At 36.3% G+C, this 21,581-nt stretch overlaps 3 protein-coding genes across 4 annotated transcripts; 2 read left to right on the forward strand and 1 right to left on the reverse strand.

The window, feature by feature from the left end:
- The first annotated feature begins 9,541 nt into the window (after positions 1-9,541).
- Positions 9,542-11,335, forward strand: LOC145640498 (polyphenol oxidase I, chloroplastic-like). The gene has a single exon (XM_081691769.1). The coding sequence runs from the start codon at positions 9,542-9,544 to the stop codon at positions 11,333-11,335; it is 1,794 nt and encodes a 597-aa protein (XP_081547895.1).
- A 2,052-nt stretch (positions 11,336-13,387) lies between these two features.
- Positions 13,388-20,050, forward strand: LOC145639208 (uncharacterized). Its single transcript, XM_081690384.1, has 5 exons — positions 13,388-13,532; positions 14,558-15,513; positions 15,618-15,846; positions 18,752-18,834; positions 19,915-20,050. The coding sequence occupies exons 2-5, from the start codon at positions 14,617-14,619 to the stop codon at positions 19,993-19,995; spliced, it is 1,290 nt and encodes a 429-aa protein (XP_081546510.1). The 5' UTR covers positions 13,388-13,532; positions 14,558-14,616; the 3' UTR covers positions 19,996-20,050.
- On the reverse strand, positions 16,940-21,532 carry LOC145639209 (NAD(P)H-quinone oxidoreductase subunit M, chloroplastic-like). 2 transcript variants are annotated; one of them, XM_081690385.1, is made up of 3 exons: positions 21,019-21,530; positions 20,244-20,446; positions 16,940-17,110 (listed from the first exon to the last, which is right to left on the reverse strand). In XM_081690385.1, the coding sequence occupies exons 1-2, from the start codon at positions 21,469-21,471 to the stop codon at positions 20,270-20,272; spliced, it is 630 nt and encodes a 209-aa protein (XP_081546511.1). In that variant the 5' UTR covers positions 21,472-21,530; the 3' UTR covers positions 16,940-17,110; positions 20,244-20,269. The 2 variants fall into 2 exon arrangements, with proteins under 2 accessions (XP_081546511.1, XP_081546512.1); XM_081690386.1 differs by lacking the exon at positions 16,940-17,110 and adding an exon at positions 19,635-20,099 and having other exon boundaries at positions 21,019-21,532.
- Positions 21,533-21,581: the final 49 nt, after the last annotated feature.

Raw genomic sequence — 21,581 nt, forward strand, 5'->3', positions numbered from 1 at the left:
GATGATGAGATGCCTGAAGGGGTGGAAGACAATGAAAGGTGCCCTGTTATCCTCTTGACAAAAGAGGAAAAAAAGGCTATGCGTAAGCCATGGAAGCATACTCTGATAATTCGAATGTTCGATGGAAGCCTTGGATACATGGGACTTATGAAAAGACTTAAGAAGAAGTGGTCTTTGAAAGGTGAATTAATTCTAACAGACATTGGTTGCAAATACTTTATTGCAAGATTCAACAATGTAGAAGACTATAACTATGTGTTAACGCAAGGACCATGGCTAATAGACGACAAATATCTTACCATTCGCAAATGGTCTCCAAATTTTATCCCAGAAGAAGCTTCTATCAATGTCCTTACATCATGGGTTCGAATACCCAATTTGTCTGTGGAATACTTTGACAAATAATTCCTTAAGAAAATTGGTAACAAAATAGGTAAAGTCATCCGAGTAGACAGGTCTACAGCTTATGCAGAACGAGGTCAATTCACTCGACTAAGTGTAGAAATAGACTTGTCGAAACCATTACTTGCAAAATTTTGGCTGAAGGGAAGAATTTGGCGAATACAATACGAGGGAATTAAGATGTTATGCTACAAATGTGGAATGCTAGGCCATGTAGAAGATCAATGTGCATCGAGAAATCCCATTGATAATATGGTGATTGATCAAGTCAATAGTCAAATTAATAATGTCGAAGTCCAACAAAAGGCTCCACCTGCCAAACCAGAAGAACTAGATAATTATGGGGATTGGATGTTGGTTAAAAAACCAGGTCGAAAACGTAGTCCACGAGTAGATAAGCCTGGTCCAAACCAAGGTAAGGAGGGTCAAACCTCAACTAAAGGCAGTGGTCAAAATTCCCTTAATAACCAAGCTAAATCAGCGGCGGGAATTTTTGGGTCGAAATCAAGTTTCGAAGTTCTTGAGGAGCAAGATAATGCTCAGAATATGCAGGTAGAAGATCCTGTGTCAAAAGATATACTTCAAGGAGCTAAAGATTTGGGAACAGGGGATTCTGTTAACAACTTGAATTTATCTTCCCAAAATGGTGTGCCAAATATTCCTACAATTAATCTAGGAGATAATTCACAAGATAATCTCAAGATTTTCCAGAATTCGAATCCCTTAATTTTTGGGAAAAATAGCCAAGAAAAGCGTGTGAGTAGCAAAGTAATTTACAAAAAAAAGGAGTTAGGAAAAGCTACCAAAAATATAGGCCAAAATTCTCAACCTTTAGCCCCGATTACAAACTTGGAAAAAATAAAAGAACTCAGCCAATTACAATCTTCCAAAAATAAACTAGGCAAAGAAAACTCAAGTAACTCGCCTTCAGAGTCAAGATTACAGAAGACACAAGAAGCACCAAAAGAGAATTTTGAAGAAGCCACAAAAGATGAATCAACAAAGAGTATCTCACATGTTTCCCCCACCCTCAGATGTAGTTCAACTATCAATCCCGACGGAGAAAATTCTGTGTGTGGGACAGCCTATGGAGATCTCGTATTTGGGCATAGCCGACCCCCTGACGAATGTGCTCGAGGTAATAATGGAGTCTTGGATGGAACCAATACCGGAGCCAATGGAGCTGGTGGTCACATTGAAGATACCCAATGAAATCAACCGTTTGATGAAACTCATCTCCAATGCATATGTAAGTACCTTACCATCTATTCCAACTATAATGGAAGATACTATTCCGAATTTAGATCCATATTCCCAATCTATTTCATGCATGGTATGGAATGTTCAAGGGGCGGGAAGTCGTACCTTTATTAGTGCTTTAAGAGAAGTGGTGCGGAACCATCGTCCAAATGTGATTACTCTAGTTGAAACCCATATGGGGGGCCAACAAGCGGAACGTATTTCCAATATTCTTGGGTATACAGGGCATACAAGGGTAGATGCCCAAGGCTTTAGTGGGGGCATTTGGGTTTACTGGAAACCAGAGTTAGTAACAATTGAGCCAATTTATCAACATAATCAATTTATTACCATGAATATTCGAAGGATAGGTGAGGAGCCGTGGTATTTCACTGCGGTTTATGCAAGCCCCGACCCGGTTAAAAGAGGGGATCTTTGGAATGAATTAAGAAATTTTGTTGCTACTCACAATAAACCTTGGATGATAGCAGGTGATTTTAATGATACTCGTTTTGCCCACGAAAGGAGTTCTAGTTGTCCTGAAACAACTAGACGAACAATAAAATTCAATGAATGGGTGGAGAGTATGGATTTTTTGGATATTGAATTTTGTGGACCAAAGCACACATGGGCTCGTGGGAATTCGTTAGAGACCCGAACCAGTGCTCGTTTGGACAGGGCTTTGTGCAACACGGAGTGGAGCCTCCGTTTTGCGAATGCTGCAGCTAAGAATCTTCCAGCCATTCAATCGGACCACTGTCCGATATTGATATCCCCCAACGGCTTTGCACCTATAGCATCTGTTAATAAACCCTTTAAGTTTCAAGCGGCTTGGTTAACACACGACCATTTTCGTGATTTCTTAGAGCAAAAATGGGATAAATTGAGTCCCCTTGTACCTTTACTAAAGAAGGTAGGAGAGGATTTGCAGGAATGGAACAGGGATGTGTTTCACAACATTTTTAAAAAAAAAATAAATTTGTTAGCCCGCATCTCAGGTGTACAGCGTAGTCTAGCGGATCAGCGTTCGAGAGACCTCATTAAATTGGAGGCAAAATTACGCAAGGAGTTAGATGAGGTATTGGATCAGGAAGAACTATTGTGGTACCAAAAAGCGCGTGTGGAATGGATTCGAGATGGTGACCGCAACACTTCTTTCTTTCACTTAAGTACAATTGCAAGGCGTTGGAGAAATAATATTACAGCCATCAAAGACTTTGAGAGTGGTGAATGGATATATGGCAAGGAACTTATTAAGCAGAATATTGTGAATTATTTTCAGTCACTGTTCTCGGCCGAGGATCATCATCCAACTGGAACTCTTCCCACGGGTATCTTTCCAGAATTCAGTACGAGGGATTGGGACTTGCTATCAAGACCTTTTGCTAGATGTGAAATTGAAAAGGTTGTATTTGAAATGGGCGCATTGAAGGCCCCGGGGCCGGATGGGTTCCAAAGTTTATTCTTTCAAAAACATTGGGATCTAGTTGCGGAAAATATCTACAAAGTTGCCCTTGACGCCTTAAATGGCAAAGGCTTGCCTGCAAATTTAAATGACACTTTCATCGTTCTCATTCCCAAAGTAGACAAGCCGGAATTAGCAAATCAGTTTAGACCAATAAGTCTATGCAATGTAGCCTATAAAATTATCACAAAGGCTATTGTAAACAGAATCAAGCCCATGATGCCTCATCTAACTTCCTGTACGCAAACTAGTTTTGTACCGGGAAGACAGATAACAGATAACATAGTTATTGTCCAAGAGGTTATACACACTATGCGCCAAAAGAGAGGAGGAAAGGGACTCATGGCGATTAAAATTGATTTTGAGAAAGCTTATGATCGCCTCCGTTGGGATTTTATAAGAGACACCTTATATGAAATCCATTTTCCCCCTTTGATGATCGACCTTATTATGGAGTGTATTACTACCTCCTCTATGAAGGTATTATGGAATGGTGAACCAACCCAAGCTTTCAAACCAGGAAGGGGAATCAGACAAGGAGACCCCCTTTCTCCCTATATTTTTGTCCTGTGCATGGAGCGCCTTAATCAAATAATTGAGGAATCAATTATTGAAGATAGATGGAAGCCAATTTATGCAAGCAGAAATGGTCCAAAACTCTCAAATCTATGTTTTGCGGATGATATAATCTTATTTGCTGAGGCCACAATTGATCAAGCCATCATTATTCAAGAATGCCTATCGAGATTCTGCAGCAACTCGGGACAGAAGGTGAGCTACCCTAAGTCTCGAGTATATTTTTCTCAAAACATGCGTATGGAGCAAGTTACAGAAATATGTCACGCTTTGGGAATTGATGAAACTGATGATTTGCGAATGTATCTTGGTATGCCTACCCTTACTAGTAGAGTTACAAGAGATATTTTTGCCTACTTATGTGAGAAAGTTGATAGAAGATTGGCTGGATGGAAATCAAAATACATCTCTCTGGCGGGAAGAATTACCTTGGCAAAAACGACTTTGACGACCATGAGTTCATATGCAATGCAAACTGCCAGACTCCCTAAATCTATTTGTGATGACATTGATAGAAAAATCAAAAGATTCATTTGGGGAGGGGATGATGATCACCGCAAAATTCACTTAATTTCTTGGGATTTCTTGCAAAAATCGAAGGAACAAGGTGGTCTGGGTGTAAGGTCAGCTAGACAGACAAATGCGGCTTTCTTAACAAAGCTGGGTTGGCGAGTATTAACCGAGCCAAATGCTCTTTGGGCCCGAGTTCTTCGTGCAAAGTATTGTAAGGGAAGATGTGATCATGTTTGAAGCCAAAGCTAATATGTCTAATGTGTGGAAAGGAATTGCTGAAAATTCAACCTACATTGCGGCTGGAGCAAGAGTAGCAGTAGGTAATGGTGCGTCTACCCTTTTTTGGGATCATAATTGGGTTATACCCAAACCCCTTAGAACGATGGTTGCAGCGGCTATACCTGAGAACATAGAGGGTGCGACAGTAGAAGAGATGTGGGATTCTAAAACTGGGTGGAAATGGGAAGCCTTTGCTGACTTGCTCCCAACTGATATTCTCCGAGTGATCGAAGCCCACGCACTTCGACAAGATACTAATGTGGGTGACTTATTGTATTGGGAGGGTGGAAAGAAGGGTAAATTTTCTATAAAATCTGCTATGAGAATCATCAGACGAGATGATGACATTGGTGATGATGGAACTTGGAAGTTAATTTGGAAAATTAAAGTCCAACAGCGTGCTAAGGTTTTCCTTTGGTTGGCTATGCATGATAGATTGATGACAAACACAAATAGACTAAAGAGAAACCTCACTAACTCACCATGGTGTAAAACGTGCAACAACTTTGAGGAAAACACCCTTCATGTCTTGCGAGATTGCCAGGCTGCGAAGGAAGTATGGAGACAAGTTGGGGGTCCGGCCCTTGATCCTACTTTCTATCAAGGATCATTGAAGCAATTGATCGAAATATCAAGCATCAAGTTCGCAATAATTTGTCAACTGAAGTATGGCCAACATACTTTGCAATCACCGTATGGTGGATTTGGAGATGGCGTAACAATGTTGTATTCGAAAGAACTCAAGACATTCCTATAGATATTAATCAATTCCTGCTGGCTCGTTTTGAAGAAGTATGGCGTGTCTTAGGAGAGGATAACAATGTTACCTCTCAGCAAAACCCAGCCCGGAACGAAGCTTTTATTCGATGGATAGCTCCCCCCATAGGATGGCTAGCCTTAAACACTGATGGGGCGGCAAAGGGGGCGCCAGGACCAGCAGGGAGTGGGGGTCTAATTCGAGACTATACAGGAAAGATGATCCATGCATTCTCTCTGAAGATTGGAGATTGTGATGTGTTTATGGCTGAACTAAAAGCAATCGAATATGGACTGGAGCTGGCAAAACGTATGAATGCTGCTAAACTTCAAGTTCAAGTGGACAGTCAACTAGTTGTAGGAGCCTTGAGGAATGACGAAATCAATCGAGGCCAAGGCTACCACATCATAAGCCATTGCAAAAAGCTATTAGAAGAGGGTAATTGGCAAGTACAAATAATCCATATTTATCGTGAAGCAAACCGTGCTGCGGACTGGTTAGCGAATCAAGGGGTAACCTAGAACAACAATATCGAGTTGATTCAATTCCCTCCTATCGAGCTAGGACGTATTCTTCACGATGATATTGTTGGAGTGGCTTGGCCACGTTTAATTTCTATTTAGTTTGTTTTAGTTTATTTTTCCGAGGCTTTGCCTCTCATTTGCATCAAAAAAAAAAAAACACTCTTTGACTGACTTCTCAATGTTGAAAGTGAGCCAATTCATGTGCTAGTGTGCTACACTATTTCCCCCAAGTTTCACAAACGACCCCTTAACATTAACAAAAGAAAAACATAAAGCTAAAATATCATCAATAACAAGATGAAAGGAACTAGAGCTACTGCTTTCTCTAAGCTTGAATAACACTGAGACAATCCCCTTCAACCACAACCTTCCTCACTCCCTGCTGAACTGCGAGCCTCAAACCCCAAATAATAGCATTTGCTTCTGCTATTTTAGTATCCCATTCTGCTATCGGGCATGAGATTGTATGCCTATAAATATGATTATTTTCATTAATAAAATTAGAGAGATGTCTAAGAGTTTATAAAAACATGAAAATTGTGAGCTAGTTCGAGGAATCGAGTTGATTTCAAAACGTTATTTTCTTTCAAAAAGGAAATTCACGCTGGTTTTTTTCTTGTTAAAGTTGAAAAGAAATTTTTTATTATTAAATTAGGTTCACCCTAATTGGTAGTATCCCTTATTAGGGTTTAAACCACATCAAAATGGTCAAATTACCTCAAAATAGAGTTGAAGTTATCCAAAATTGAATAATACTTCCTCTGTCCCAAATTACTCGAAACAGTTTGACTTTTTACACTATTCACACATCTCCCTTTGATCATCTTTTTTAACTATTATATTTTAATGTATAGTTTCTTAATATAAACTTTTTATAACTTATATAAATATATAACAAAAGACATCAACGATCAAACATGTGCATCGACAAACGTGTCCAGTCAAAATGTTGCAATTAATCTAGGACATAAGGAGTAAAGGTTTTTTTTCCAAAAAAAAAATAAAAAATAAAAGCTAAGTTATGCTACAACTATTCAAAGTACACTAATGTGAAGAGATTAAAATGAGTTATGTTATTCAAATTGTTTTGTCTAAACTTATATGAATGAAATTATTATTATTATTAGCTTGATTATATATTGATATGTGATATTATGTAAAAACTGAGCTAAGGTAAAATACAGTCCCTAAACTTTTGTATTTATAATATTTTAGTCCCTTAACTTTCAAATGAGGCAAAATGGTCTCTCAACCACCCAAGCCTCACCATTTTTGGTGGAGAAAAAGCTTAGTCAGCAAAGTTTAGGAACTTTCAAGCCAACTAAGCAAAGTTTAGGGACCATTAAATATGAAGTGTCATTTAGTTATTTATTCTACATTATACCCCTGAGGTATTGACTATTCCACGTTGTACCCCTCCCTTTGAAAAGTTCCACATTGTAATCTCAAGGTCCCAAAAGTGATTAAGTTGTACACCTACTGTTATCCCTCCGTTACATGTTGTCATTAGTGGGGCCCACTTTACACCTATTTATTTTATTTTTCTCGATTTTTGTGCTAACAAATTTCCCATTAAAGGTTGTAGGGGTTACTTTAGGCCTAAAGGGTCCAAATTGAGCTCGAATTTTGCAAAAAAGTAACGTAAAAGCCCCGTTTTACGAATTTTAAATTTAACTATGAGAATTCAAATTCAGAAAACGGGGCTTTTACGTTACTTTTTTGCAAAATCTGAGCTCAATTTGGACCCTTTATGACTAAAATGACTTCTAAAACCTTTAATGGGACATTTTTTAGCACGAAATCGAGAAAAAAATAAATAGGTGTAAAGTGGGCCCCACTAACGGCAACATGTAACGGAGGGATAACGACAGGGGGTACAGTTTAATCACTTTTGGAACCTTGAGGTTATAGCGTGGAACTTTTCAAAGGGAGGGGCACAACGTGGAATAGTCAATACCTCAGGGATATTATGTAGAATTTCCCTTATTTTTAAGCAAAAGTTTAGGGATTTGTGATTTAGTTGTTCCAAAAAGTATACATCAACCTCTAAAATTATACACTCCATATTAATTTGGTCTTAATCTTGCATATTTAAGGTTATACATCAATACAAATAGCCAAAACGTCAATTATTGGGACAAATTATAGTTTCATTATCTTGACTTTGGTGCCTAATCTTGTTGCATCTTTGTCGAATTGTCGTGACGGAAACTCATAGCCAAATGGACCCATGAGGCTGCCATGACCCTTACATGATATGGATTTGAAGTACATAATAAATTAATAACAATCAACTTATTATACACGTGGAAATTTGGTTGTACATAGTGTAATACTAGTATATTATATACTAGATGAAGTCCGTGCGATGTACGATTTGTTTGATTTTTTTTTTATTATTCTTTTTTTATTATATTTATGAGCTAAAATTTGTTATATATTTAGATAAAATTCCTAATATTAAAAAATAATATTTAATATTTAATTAATTTAAACTTAAAAATCTCATTCGTCAATTTTGCTTACGTGACATTTGAATTATTTAATTCTAAAAAAAATTAATAATCTCTTATTTAATTGATTACTACTAAGATGATTTGTAATCCTACATGGCGCGCTGAGAAAATTAGATCCTACGTGGCTCTCTAAAAACTCGGGAAAAAACTTCCCTTTAAACATATACGAAGTATATATTAGATTATTGATGTTTAGTTGTATGTTGTATGTTATAGGCCGCAATTGATGTTTAGTATACTAGTAAATTAATAACAACATACATCATCCTAAGCTACGACTAGTAGATTGAGTAACCAAAGAAGACTGACAATAAACTAAAAAACGAAGTATGTAGTAACAAGGTTAAAGTTATTAATAATGTAATGGTCCAATGCAATATATATGCATGTCTCTTGCGGTATAGTAAGGATGGTCAATAAATATCAGTCGATTTAAGTATACTGTATGGATTGGAAATTTTAAATTAATTGTTGTTAAATGGTCAAGTTGAAGGGGAAACAATGTCAAGTTTCTGTCATTACTCATTTTTCAGTGTAGATTTTATCTAGTGTGCGTGTATGAGTACGCTTTAAGTAAAATCACTCAACATTAATTATGGATAAAGCACTTAATAACATGAATTGAGTGGTATATGGTCATCTACGTAAAACGTAATTGGGGATTGATGACTCATTTCAAGAAAGACAAGAAAAATGTCATAATAATTGTTGCGCATATGTTAAGTTCCTTGATGTATTGATAAGTCGATGTTTTAATGAATGATCATCAATGTTTGAATGATGATCGAGCTACATGAATGTCAAAGTCCGAGGCTTTAGCCAAATAATAAAGATTGAGGGCATGTACGACGTGTATGATAGGTTATAACATGTTCGAATATCATTCTCTAAATAACTCAACTAAATTTTTTATGAGAGCATGAATCCACTAAATATGTATATTTATGAGAGCATGGATTCACTAATAACTCTACTAAATTTTTTCAAACAAAATTTATTACACGAATATGAAATACCTAAATTATATATGAAGAATAATTACCTTGTCAAGCATACAATTCTCCCTCAAATTTTCTTCTCATGTTACGTACTTCATTTTGACATCAAATTTTGAGTTAGACATCTCAACAATATACTCCATAATATCTAACCATTCAAAACTTCAGCAATATATTTTGTATATAATTAACTACCACTAATCCTAACTTGTACAAGTAAAGCTTCACAAATCTTTCATTCAAGAAACAATAACAATTCTCTTGTAAAAGAAATGGCAGCCTCTCTATACTCACTTACTATCATCACCTCCACCATTCCTCTTAACCCAAATCCCTTATTTTCGAAGACATTGCTTCCCCCTATTACTCGAAATCGTACACGACGCACCTATGGTTACACACCAAAAATATTGTGCAAAGTAGCCAAAAATGACGATTTTGATCATCAAAGCCCTAAAACAACAAATAATATTGATGACAACAATAACATCATGCTCGATAGAAGAAATATACTAGTCGGATTAGGAAGTCTTTGCGGAGCTACTACCACCACATTCCCTATTGCCTCCACCACCCTCGCAGCCCCTATTGCCATGGACGTCACTAATTGTGATGTTTCCGAAGATGAATGTTGTCCTCCCATACCAAAACATATTCTCAATTTTAAGCCTCTCGACAACCAAAAGTTAAGACTTCGTCCTGCTGCTCATTTAGTGGATGACGAATACTTGGACAAGTATTCTAAGGCTATAAGCTTAATGAAGAAGCTCCCTGAAGATGATCCGCGAAGCTTCATCCAACAAGCCAATGTACATTGTGCATATTGTGTGGGGGGGCACTATCATCAACTAGGGTTCCCGGATTTCGATTTTCTTATACATGACTCTTGGTTATTTTTTCCTTTTCATAGGTGTTACATATATTTTTTTGAAAAGATTTTAGGCAAATTAATTGATGATCCATCATTTGCTTTGCCTTTTTGGAATTGGGATCATCCTGATGGTATGTATATTCCCTCTATATATACAAACCCAACGTCAACCTTGTATGACCCATTTCGAAATGTAAGTCACCTTCCCCCAACCTTAATGGATCTTTCCCACGACGGGGATGATAATAATGAACTTTCCCCCAAAGAGTTGATAGACTCAAATTTGGCAATTATGCATCGCCAAATGGTATCCAATGCCAAGAACCCAACACTGTTCTTTGGTAGGGCATATCGAGCAGGCGATGAGCTACCAATAGGATCCGGTACAATCGAGTTAATGCCACATAATGTAGTGCACAATTGGACGGGAGATCCAACCCAACCTAATGGGGAGGATATGGGTATCTTCAATGCTGCAGCTCGAGACTCAATCTTTTATGCCCACCATGCTAACGTGGACCGAATGTGGGTGCTATGGAAAACCCTAGGGGGTAAGAGGAAGGACATTGAAGATCCCGATTGGTTGAATGTTTCATTCCTTTTTTATGACGAAAATGCCCAACCAGTACGAATTAGGGTTCGAGATTGCTTGGATCACAAGAAACTCGGATACATATACCAAGATGTTGATATCCCGTGGCTTAATTTTAGGCCTAATTCTTCTAAGATTAAGCAAGATAAATCGTTGTCTGTTGCAAAAAGGAGGGAAGATTTAACATCAGGGATTACACTTCCTAGAACTTTAGACTCTACTATACGAACACGAGTGGCAAGGCCACAAAAATTAAGGAGCCAGAAGCAAAAAGAAGACGAAGAAGAGGTGCTAACGATTAACTTGGAGTTGTCGCGAATGGATAAGTTTATCAAGTTTGATGTATACATTAATGAAGAAGATGATCCTCCTAAGAGGAAGAGTCGTGTGAACGCCGAGTATGCCGGATGTTTTGTGAGTTTGCCACACAAGCAACACAAAACTAAAGATCGTAATAAAAAGACTTGTTTGACAATAGGGTTGACAGATTTGATTGAGGATCAAGGAGTAGATGGCGATGATAATATCGATGTGATATTGGTGCCTAAAGCTGGATCAGATGCAGTTGTCATCACCGATGTGAAGATTGAATTCATTTCTTGATGGTGGTTACATGATTACATCTACTAAATTACTCTCAACTTATTGTCATTTACTCAATCTCATATATGGTCTTATATATAATTAGATGCAAGTAATGCATAGATATGTTTTATCGCGAGTTGTAATAGATAATTTCACATAAATTTATATATGATAATTATAGGAGAACTAAAGCATCTATCATACATTGTTTATTCGAGGTTAGTATATGCTAATTAAGCATTTCCATAATTCAACGGGTTCGTTTCTCAACGTGATATTGCATGAATGAAAATAAAAGCAATAGATTGATTGTCTTTGAATTGTATTGTCCAGTGTCCACCTAATTAATAAATGGAAAATTTGCGAGGAATGTTCTTTTATGAGGTCGACCTTGTGTGGAAGGTCCTTTTATGAAAAAGGTGGCACGAAAGGTCCTTATATGAACATTGGGTTGTGAGGAGGGTCCTTTGACCGTTCTTCGGCGTTGACCAAAATTTTCCGGCCATTTAAAATCACATGCAAATCACGTGACCCCTTAAGTTCCTTTTTTTTTTTTTTAATTTTTTTTTCCTTTCCCCTCTTTTCTCACGATTTTCCATCTATCCCCCATTTCTCCCTTATGAAACTCTAATTTTAGAGCAAAATTAATCCCAAATCTTCAATTCTTATCCCTGAAATTACAATTGAAGGCCAATCAAAGACATTCAACCATAGCCGGTGCTGCGTGCTCTTCTTTCCTCCTCACCTTAGTGTTGTTGCTTGAACTTTTCCCATCGTCTTCTTCATTCTTTAATTTTCGCCGGTTGTTGGTGGGTGGGTGTTCGTGGGGGTCGTGGGTTTGGGTTCTAGTGGGGTGGATGTTCGAGGTGTGGGTTTTAATGGGTGGTTTTCGTAGGTGGTCGGTTCTCAGTGAGTATGGGTGGTTATGGGTAGATATAGGGTGGTTGGTTAGTCTGGATCGGTGGTTCTTTAATTAGATTAGTGGTTCTGGTGAAATTAAACACTATAACAACCATAATTCTAATTCTAATTGTTGTTTCCAAGCTTAATTTAAAGGGGAAAAGGAAAATTAAGGAAAAAGAGGGAAAAAAAAAGCTTAATTTTTGGCCGGAAAAAAATGGTCAACGCCGGAATTTGGTCAAAGGACCCTCCTCGCAACCCAATGTTCATATAAGGACCTTTCGTGCCACCTATTTCATAAAAGGACATTCCACACAAGGTCGACCTCATAAAAGGACTTTCCTCGCAAATTTTCCTTAATAAATTTTTATAGGCAGATCGAAATTGGTATGCACTACAACACTTATTGAAATTTTTTTCCGAGGAAGCCCCGGTTAATCTTTGGGATAAACAAATTTATTTATCACATGGTATTTTGGAAAATAAATCAACAACTTTATCCAATCATCATCATTGTGGGACTTATTTTTATTGAAAGAATTGTTGATTTATTTACAAAATTGTCATGTGATAAACAAATTTTGTATATCTCAGAGATTAACTTGTTGTATTTACCCATTTTTTCCATACAAAGTGAGAAAAAAGTACTTTATTAGGATGGAGGTATATTCCAAGGAAATCATCTTGACACATTCCATTATGAGAGTGTATGTTTCTATACTCTTCTGACACAAATGCTTGCTAATATCAATTTAAGGTGCGACTAAATCTTATTTTTATTTATTTATTTTTAACAAGCTGTACATAAATCATTTTAGCTATTGTACTTCGTATAAATTTCAATTCTATTACGTCTGTAAAAAAAAATAAAAAAAAATCTATTACGAAAGTTCCACTATAGATTCACTTCAATCAATGGTTAGGATCAACCCACAATTTCTCTTAGATTTCTAAGTTAGACCGCTGTATTATACTCCCACAAGAGAGGTTCATATATACACCCGGATGTCCCAATCAACTCTTTTTTTACAGTAAAGTCCCATTAAACTTTGCCAGTAGGCCAGTACGTAGAAAAACTACCATTTCGTGTTGTACTTCGTTAGTTCGTTGTTTATTTTTAGATATCCCCAATAAATATTTACTACGGAGTACTACTACTTGTAACTGTTGCAATTGGACAAAATTAATACGGAGTACTCTTCACTTACTTTTACTTTTCTCACTTTTTGTTTCGCCTTCTCCCGCATTCTCTCTCCGGCGACACCACTCCCACCGCCGGCGACGCCGCCGTCAACCGGTTCTCCTCAATTACAAGGTTAGCTCATTATATTAGCTAAATTGTAAGTAGGTAAAATATATTTGCCTTTTTTTTTTTGTTGTTTTAAATAAAAGATTATTTGTGAAATTGAAATTTATGTACTTTCTTTTTAATTACATGAATTATTGGTTATGTACATTGTTGAATTTCATACCAATTGGGTATTATAAAGGTATAATCTTGCTTATATTTTCTTCAAGATGTTGAGTTGTGTGAATTTGTATTAAATTTTGCATTTTGCATTTTGCAAGTAATTGAATGATCCTTCCTGTATTTTGTTGCGCCCCGAATTTTAGGGTTTGTTTTGATTATGAGTTTTATGTTCTGTGTTTCTGTGTGCCTGTGAATTGTGGTCAATTGCCGGGGTTTTTGAATCAATATTGGTTTGTTTTTTGGGATGATACAGCTTATTTCAGGCTCGGTTTGGTTTGGTTTGGTTCCGGTTTTTACCCCGGTTCGTTCGGTTTTGTTTTGGGTTTGTTGATGTGTTTTATGGTTTGTTTATGTTTGTGGATATATATGCTTGTGAATTGGGGTCGATTGGCCATTGTGGGGAAACTGAATAGCTGTTATTTTCGAGTATTGTGTAACTCTGTGCTAGAGTCAGTATCAGAATGACCCGGAAGTCTTATGGTTTGTTTGTGTTTGTGGATATATATGCTTTGGTATCTTCTGTTGTATTTTGATTTTTATCTTGTGTTATATCTATATGTTTATTGTTTATGTATTATGAATTATATGCTTGTTAATCATGGTCGATTGGTCATTACAAGGAGATTGGAACAATGTTGGTTTTCGAGGATTATATAGCTTTCTAATCATTTGGTTTGTAATAGGAGGGTGACAAGAGAAAGGAGGAGAAAAAAGGCAGGATTTAGCCATGGATATGTCTATATTTGAAGGATCAGATCTTTTATTAGACATGGAAACAAACGCATGTAATAAAAAAAGACGGAGGGGTGAATCCTTTGTTACTGCTCAAGATAATAAAGCTGATGAAGATTATGTTTCATTTTTGGAAGGTTTACAACAGTTTTGGGAAGCGAAGTTTGTGGAGGATGACGATGTTGATCCAACATATATGGAATTCTTGGGAAACTTGAAGGAGTACAATAATGCATATATGTGTGATGTGTCAATAGAAAACGGTGTATTGTCCCCGATCTATTATGAAGATGAATACGAGTCACCTAATCTGATGAAAAGGAAAACTTCACAACCTCGTTGTGGTACTGTTATTCATGAGAAAAGGAACTTACATCAGGATGTCGGTTTAAAATCAACTCGAAAAAATTCCGGTGTAAAGGATAATTCATGTGATGTATTTCCCAGGAGCTTAGATGCAGCTGAAAATCCAAAATCTGGTTGGAAAAATTCCAAAGCTGGGAATGTCTCTGATGGATTCAAGAGGAAAACTCCTATATCTCGCAGGGGTGATCGTGCTAGGGAGAATAGGATCTTATATGTTGATCGTAATCAGAAGAGTTCTGATTCCAGGAATGATCATCTCGAGGAGAATAGGAGTTTAGACATGGATAGTGATCAGAGCAATTCTGATTCTGAGAATGTTCGTCCTTATGGAAACAAGAGGAAGACTCCACATTCTAGCAAGGGCAATTGTGTTAGGGAGAATAGGAACTTAGACGTGGATAGTGATCAGATACTAGGTCCAAAATATTCTGGATCTGGGAAAAAGATGTCTATAATAGTTGATGAAACTTATGAAACGTTCTTGAATAGTCTCCACATCACTGAAGACTCTGTGATATATGAATATGGAGACCTACAGCGAATCTCTTATGAACCCAATGATCAGCAGAAAACTGGTGTTAGAATTAAGAAAGATACAAGACCACCATCATTAACTCGTAAACCTACAACACCAATTCCAGTACCACAAACTCCACCTTCTAGAGCAAAAATTACATCACAAAAGAAATCAACTCCAACAGATAGCCTTAATACACTGAGCACGTCTGTAAGTGTTCTTTTAGCAATATTCCATTTCATCTAAATAGTGCATTTTTTCCCCACCTCTGACATTCACACTAACTTGTCTATTATCTTGATGCTTTCCCATAGAACAAGACGTGCAAAAAGGGGAAGATACAAAGAGTAGATTCTTCTGAGTACTGGTACTTGAATAAAGAGTTACATCGTTACCTAAGAAGACCCTATGAGAGAAAGGAGTTTGACGAGCTTTGGGCGGAATTTAATTCTAAAAAGCCTGTGTCAATTTATAGAGACTCCCGTAGCGGTGGATCTTACAGGCCGGGACATATGGGCAAATCTTTGCTTGAAAAATTTCCAGGTAAGTTTGTTCTTGGTTTGGTTGATTAGAGTGCTTCTTTTCTGTCTTCTCTTTCATCATTGCAGCTTAAGAAAGCTGGGAAACTACTTAATTAAAATTTTAGACTACTTGGTCCAATGAGTTAGTTATTACATGAGATCACTTATGTGAAAAGTTTTTTCTGAATGATTCGTCTAGCTGTTATAAATGATGTACATTTATTTGTTTCACCCAATTTTCTGTTTTTGAAATATTGACTTACCTGTAACTCTGTCAATAAGAATGAAGTATGAGACACTTAAGGTGGTAAAGCAAACGGATAAATTGGTAATACTTTCCAAGACGGCACTGTCATATGTGGCTCTTACTCATAAGAAAATATCATAATTCTTTCTCCTTTTTTTGAATTGCCTGTATTGTGATGCTAATATGCTATTAATGCTGTCACTTGTATGTCCTTCCTTTTCTGCGGTGCAAAGATTAATTGTTTCAGTAGAAGTTGGGTTCATGTGTACTTTTAGACAAACAATTCATATATCTGTTGATGTCAACTTAAAAATTTCTCCATACTATATTATGGTATTTGATGTCATTTTGAATGTAAGAGTGCTATGTGTTTTCCTTTTGCTACCTTGACAATAATTGATATTTGTAAAATAATAGGTAGATAAATTTACCATCTTGAAGAGAGAAAAAATTAGGCCCTGTTTAGTTTGCCTTATCTTTGCTTATCTGAACTTATCTGATATAGTCTGATCTGATCTGATCTGAATGTCAGATTTGACCAAACTTTGACCTTAAATATACGATAATCTATACGGTAAAAATGTAGCAAGTGGGGTTTTGTTAGATTCGTAATAATGTGTATTTTATTAATATGTGATCTTTAGAATATTTTTCATTATAAAATTAAAGATATTTAGCGATAAAAAACTACACATAAAACGATGATATGATCTAAACTTATTTTTTTTTATCTGAACTTATTTTTTCTGAAATAAGTAAAAATATGGTGAACTAAACAAGGCCTTACTTGGCTTTGCGGATGAAACTATAATATAACCATGGATAGTGTAATTTGTGGAATAACCTTTTAATCTATGAGGACCATGACTATATATATATGTATGTATATGTGGCTTGTATCAATAAGTAATCGAGTACAAATCATAAGCAGTTTCTTTTGTTGCTTCTAAGTTTCCTACTTTATTAACAATACGCATAAGGGTTCAAATCAACTGAATTTCTGAAGTCTCTGACTTCTGGTGCACATTCAACATCCTATCTGCAAAATAGTCAAACTGGTGTGTTAAATCATTTTAGAAATATATCTATGCTCGACAAAATTAGGATCCATGACAAAAAAAAATTTAAAATCTTTTCCATCGCCATACCACATTAGTACAAAGACAACAAATGAACAAACTCATTCTGTGCGATGTTTACATTTGGCATAATTTTTAAAGGATGATAAGTTCGTATTGCTGGGTTTCTTTGTAAGAAAAAAAAAAAAAATTTGCTTAGATCGTTTCATATTTTTTGCAAACGATTTGACATAAAGTGTTAGTGGAAAGTGTCAAATCGTTGCAAATAATTTGAAATGGAGTTAGTACATCTAAACTTCAAAACTGGATATACAATAAAGGAAAATAGACTTATGTATGATTGTATGCTAATTTCGTTATCATGTTGCTTTTGTGGCTAAGCAGGTTCCTATGGTTTGAGTAGATAGTTTACTACCTTTGTTATTTATGTTCAACTCACTTTCCATTTAGCCCCCCCCCCCCCCCTCTCCGTTCTCCTATGTTCTACTCATTTGTACTTTATTCCATTTTGGCAAGCCCCCCTTTGCTGTTGTTTTTCTACCAGTCCTTGAACCCTGGACCTATGGTTTCAAGAATCTTGAAAGTCACCACCAGATCCAAAGAGGACTAGTTTGGCAAACCCCCCTCTACTATGCTACCTCATTATATTATCTCCTTTCCATACTCTCTTGCCCTTTTCTTACACCCACCCGCCCTTTTACTCCATCGCTCCTGCTTTATTTAACTTTCTCTTACACCCACTAACCTTTATCAAGCTTTCTTAATTTACGTAATTACAACAATAATATATATGTAATTCCTCTGTTTGTTTTTAGTTGCCACGCTTTACAGTGCAAAATTCAACCATTAATATTTATAATTATCGCTAAGCAAAAATTATAAAAAGTTGATATTTTGAAATTATAAATCGAGACAAATATAACAAGACCCCACATGACTCTATGTCTTATTTTGTATAAATCACAAAAGACGGTCAAAGGAGAGTGTGTGAATAGTGCCAAAGTCAAAACGTGTCAAAAAAAAAAAATAAAAAAGAAAGAGATTAGGTATGTGTGTGTAGGGGTGTTCAAAGTTTGGTCCGCACCGGAAAAATGGACTGGACCGAACCAAATTAATCGGTCCGGTCTCCGGGCCGAGAAATTCATTTTTTTGGACTTCGGTCCGGACCGGTCCAAAACCCTATAAAAACTGGTCTTGGACCGGACTTGTTTTTTGCTTAATATTATACATAAAACCTTTAATAATGATTAAAATTATCCTACCAAGCTTGAAAAATTTTAGTCACACTAGTCTTTTTATACTAAACATACAAAAAAAGACGTTAAAATATTGTTTTTCATTTTTTTTTAATTTCCATAAATCATATAAATTTAGGAAATTTTTAATAAAAATTCTAAAATTGGTCCAAACTAATCCGGTCCAGGTTTTGGACCTATTTTTTGGGTTCGGTCCAGTCTTCGGTTTTTTAAATTCAATTTTTCGGTCCTAACAGTGTGTGTGTGTGTTTTTTTTTGTCAAACTACATATGTTTTTTCTTGCTTATATTATTCTGCAGATTTTTGTCTGTCATTGCATCAATCATTTTCTTATCTTGATGTCAGATCTGAAACTTGAAATAGAAAAGGCACAACCCAATCGCCCCAAGGTTTTGAATCTCCTACGAATGTGTAGATTTTATTTGCAGGTAACAACTCATTTATCTTTTGTTTGTTTTGGTTTCTTCTCTTCCACTTTCTTGAAGATTATGTCACTAACATAAACTAGTTTGAGATTAAATTTATTTAGCCCCTGCTGTTCCTGGGATATAAAAGCCCACCAACAAAACTTGGCTTCTTCATATATTAGTAGTTTTAGTTTTATTTATTTATTTATTTATTTTGGTCAGTATGGTAGCATGCTTTCAGTTCACACTATACCCAAATAGAAATAGTATGGCCTTTATTCTAAAACAAAACTGTAGAGCCATATTGGTTGTAGAGTAGACATAATTGGAAATGGAAAATCTCTCTTTGTTGGTGATTTTAGATCATCATCCTGTTCTTCCTGTGTGAAATTTCTGGTCCTTGTAAGAGATAAACTGTGTATGTTAGGGGTCAAGCCAAGTCATTCAGTCTATTTTACTCCAGACTTAAGGCCCGATCTCAGTGTTCATCATACATCATAACCACTGGGTTTTTGTATAACCTCTTTTGACTATTTTGCTTATCAATGGACAAGATCTTACTGAAATGTAATGATAACTCTGTCTGTGAAGTAAATAAAATCTTTGTCAATTAGTTGTCTTTTGAAAATAAAGGGTCTAATCTTTTGGAAAGTATTGTCTGCTTCCATCAATGTTCTTGTGACTGCTTCCACCAATGATGTTTTATTTACCTTAACCAGGGGAAGGAAGTAGCTGGAAGAAAGAAAATCTCTGTACTAAAATGAAATAATATGGAATTAGGAAGTTAAGCTTAGATATTTTAAGCAAGAAAGCAGCATAAGTTGATTGAAAATTTACAGTTCTGATCTTCATAAATTATGGCAAACTGTGCTAGACATTTACAGATGCATGGTCTCATTCCAGTGAAAAGCATGCTGCCTAGGAGCATTTTAGCTTGAAGATATTTGTGCCTTTGTGGCAATATATGTAAATATTGAGAGGAAGTTGCTTTTTGGCAATGCCTACCTACGTTTGTTTTTCTATTTAGTGCAGAACAACATTGTTTTAATGATTGTTTTTTTCTAGTCTTCTGACAATATTAGCTTTTATTTTTGGCACCAGAAAATCCCTTCAATTCCCAATGGAGTTTGTGAGCCTTGGAAGGATGACCAGACTAAGAAAATTTTGCCCAGATCGTCCTGAATGCCCATAAAATGGTTCCACTTGACTGTGGTTGTGTGGCACGTCATGGTTTATTTTGTAAAAAGTCTCGTATCTAATTCTGATTTTTGCTTCAGTGAACCATGCTGATGATATACACGAATGTTAAGCAAATGGAAGAAATAGGTTGTATATTAGTGAATCATCTGGCTCATTGAAGATCCCTTTTTGTATTACAGTAAAACAAGCTTCAATGTGTAATAATAATATGGTTACATCTTATTACATACCTGTTTCCACTATCTGATTCTTGATATTACTGTACATCTGGTAGCTCATTGCTGTTGAATTTCATTCGCGGTTTTCCCATGCTGAAGTTTAATACTCTTGAATTCATGTTGTATTTTATCTCACCGTCATAGAGCATCTTTCTGATGTAATGCTCTATGTCCGATCCAATGAGGCGAAGTGTGTATTCTGTCAGAGGTGCACCCTGGTTTCCAATCAAAGGTTATACTGTCAGAAAATTCAGCAGTTTTACTGACTCAGATATATTGGACAGTATGCAATTTTGGCACTGCATGTATTTAGCGCTTTCTACTGATTAGTGATTACTGATTCAGACCTCTGGTAGCAAAGTGGACCTAAAGTTTCCTATTTTTGACTCCATCAGCCACTACCTGTGAGTTTTCCAGTAGAAAATTCTTAGTTTCTTTCTCAATTTCAGTATCAAATACGCAGTATTATACCAAGTACAGGGTTACATCTGAGACATTTTTTAGAGCTTAGGATACTAAATTATTCATCACTATTCAATATTTACGGGGGTGTTTGCCTGTTTGGCTAATGGCTTTTTGTTGGCTTTTTAATGTGGCATGACCAGTCGTCTATTAACAAATAAAGGGAGTATCTTTTCACTATAGAATTTGGCTATGATTAGAAAATTTTCATTTCAGAGTTAAAGCTGTTGGGATTGGTTATGGAAGTACTTGAATTTTCTAACTATTTGATTACACTAATATGATTATAATTAGCCCATTTGGCTGAGGTAATTAGAGACGATACCTCATAATGATCGACGAGCTCCTGGAAGTAGCTGTAAACCTTGTTGCAGTTGTCATCAGTCCACAAGAATTCATTAGTTGGATCAAGAATAAGGGTGAGTTTATCCATCTGCGTCTGATCCATCGCGCAGGTTTCAGGGTCAATGTAGGCAGCATAGATCCTAACATGCCTGGTCACACTGCTGAGCCACTGCCCTCCATATTCTCTTGCTAAGTTTCTGTTCTTGACATTCACTTGGGGTTCAATTGGAGTCGGTATTTTCTGCTGTTGCTTCATTCCTTCTTGCTCTTCATTTTCATTTTCTGCCTTCAGTTGCTCTGATTCTTGAACTTCAGCTTGCTGTTGAGCTGAAATACGGAAGCTGAGCCTCTTTGGCAGGGCTTGTTTGCTTCGGATGTTCGAAGAAAAAGTAGGGAGTTTTATTGAAGGTATGTATGATGAAGCAGCTGCCATAGTTAAACAAGTTGCTTTGGTTATTGTTCTGAGGCATAGCTTCCAATGTATTTGAGTCCTCTATTTTTTTATTTTTTATTTTTTTGATTTTTTTTTGGATAAGATGTAAG

The sequence above is a fragment of the Chenopodium album genome, chromosome 7 (genome assembly GCF_948465745.1).
Source record: "Chenopodium album chromosome 7, dcCheAlbu1.1, whole genome shotgun sequence".
NCBI lineage: Eukaryota > Viridiplantae > Streptophyta > Magnoliopsida > Caryophyllales > Amaranthaceae > Chenopodium > Chenopodium album.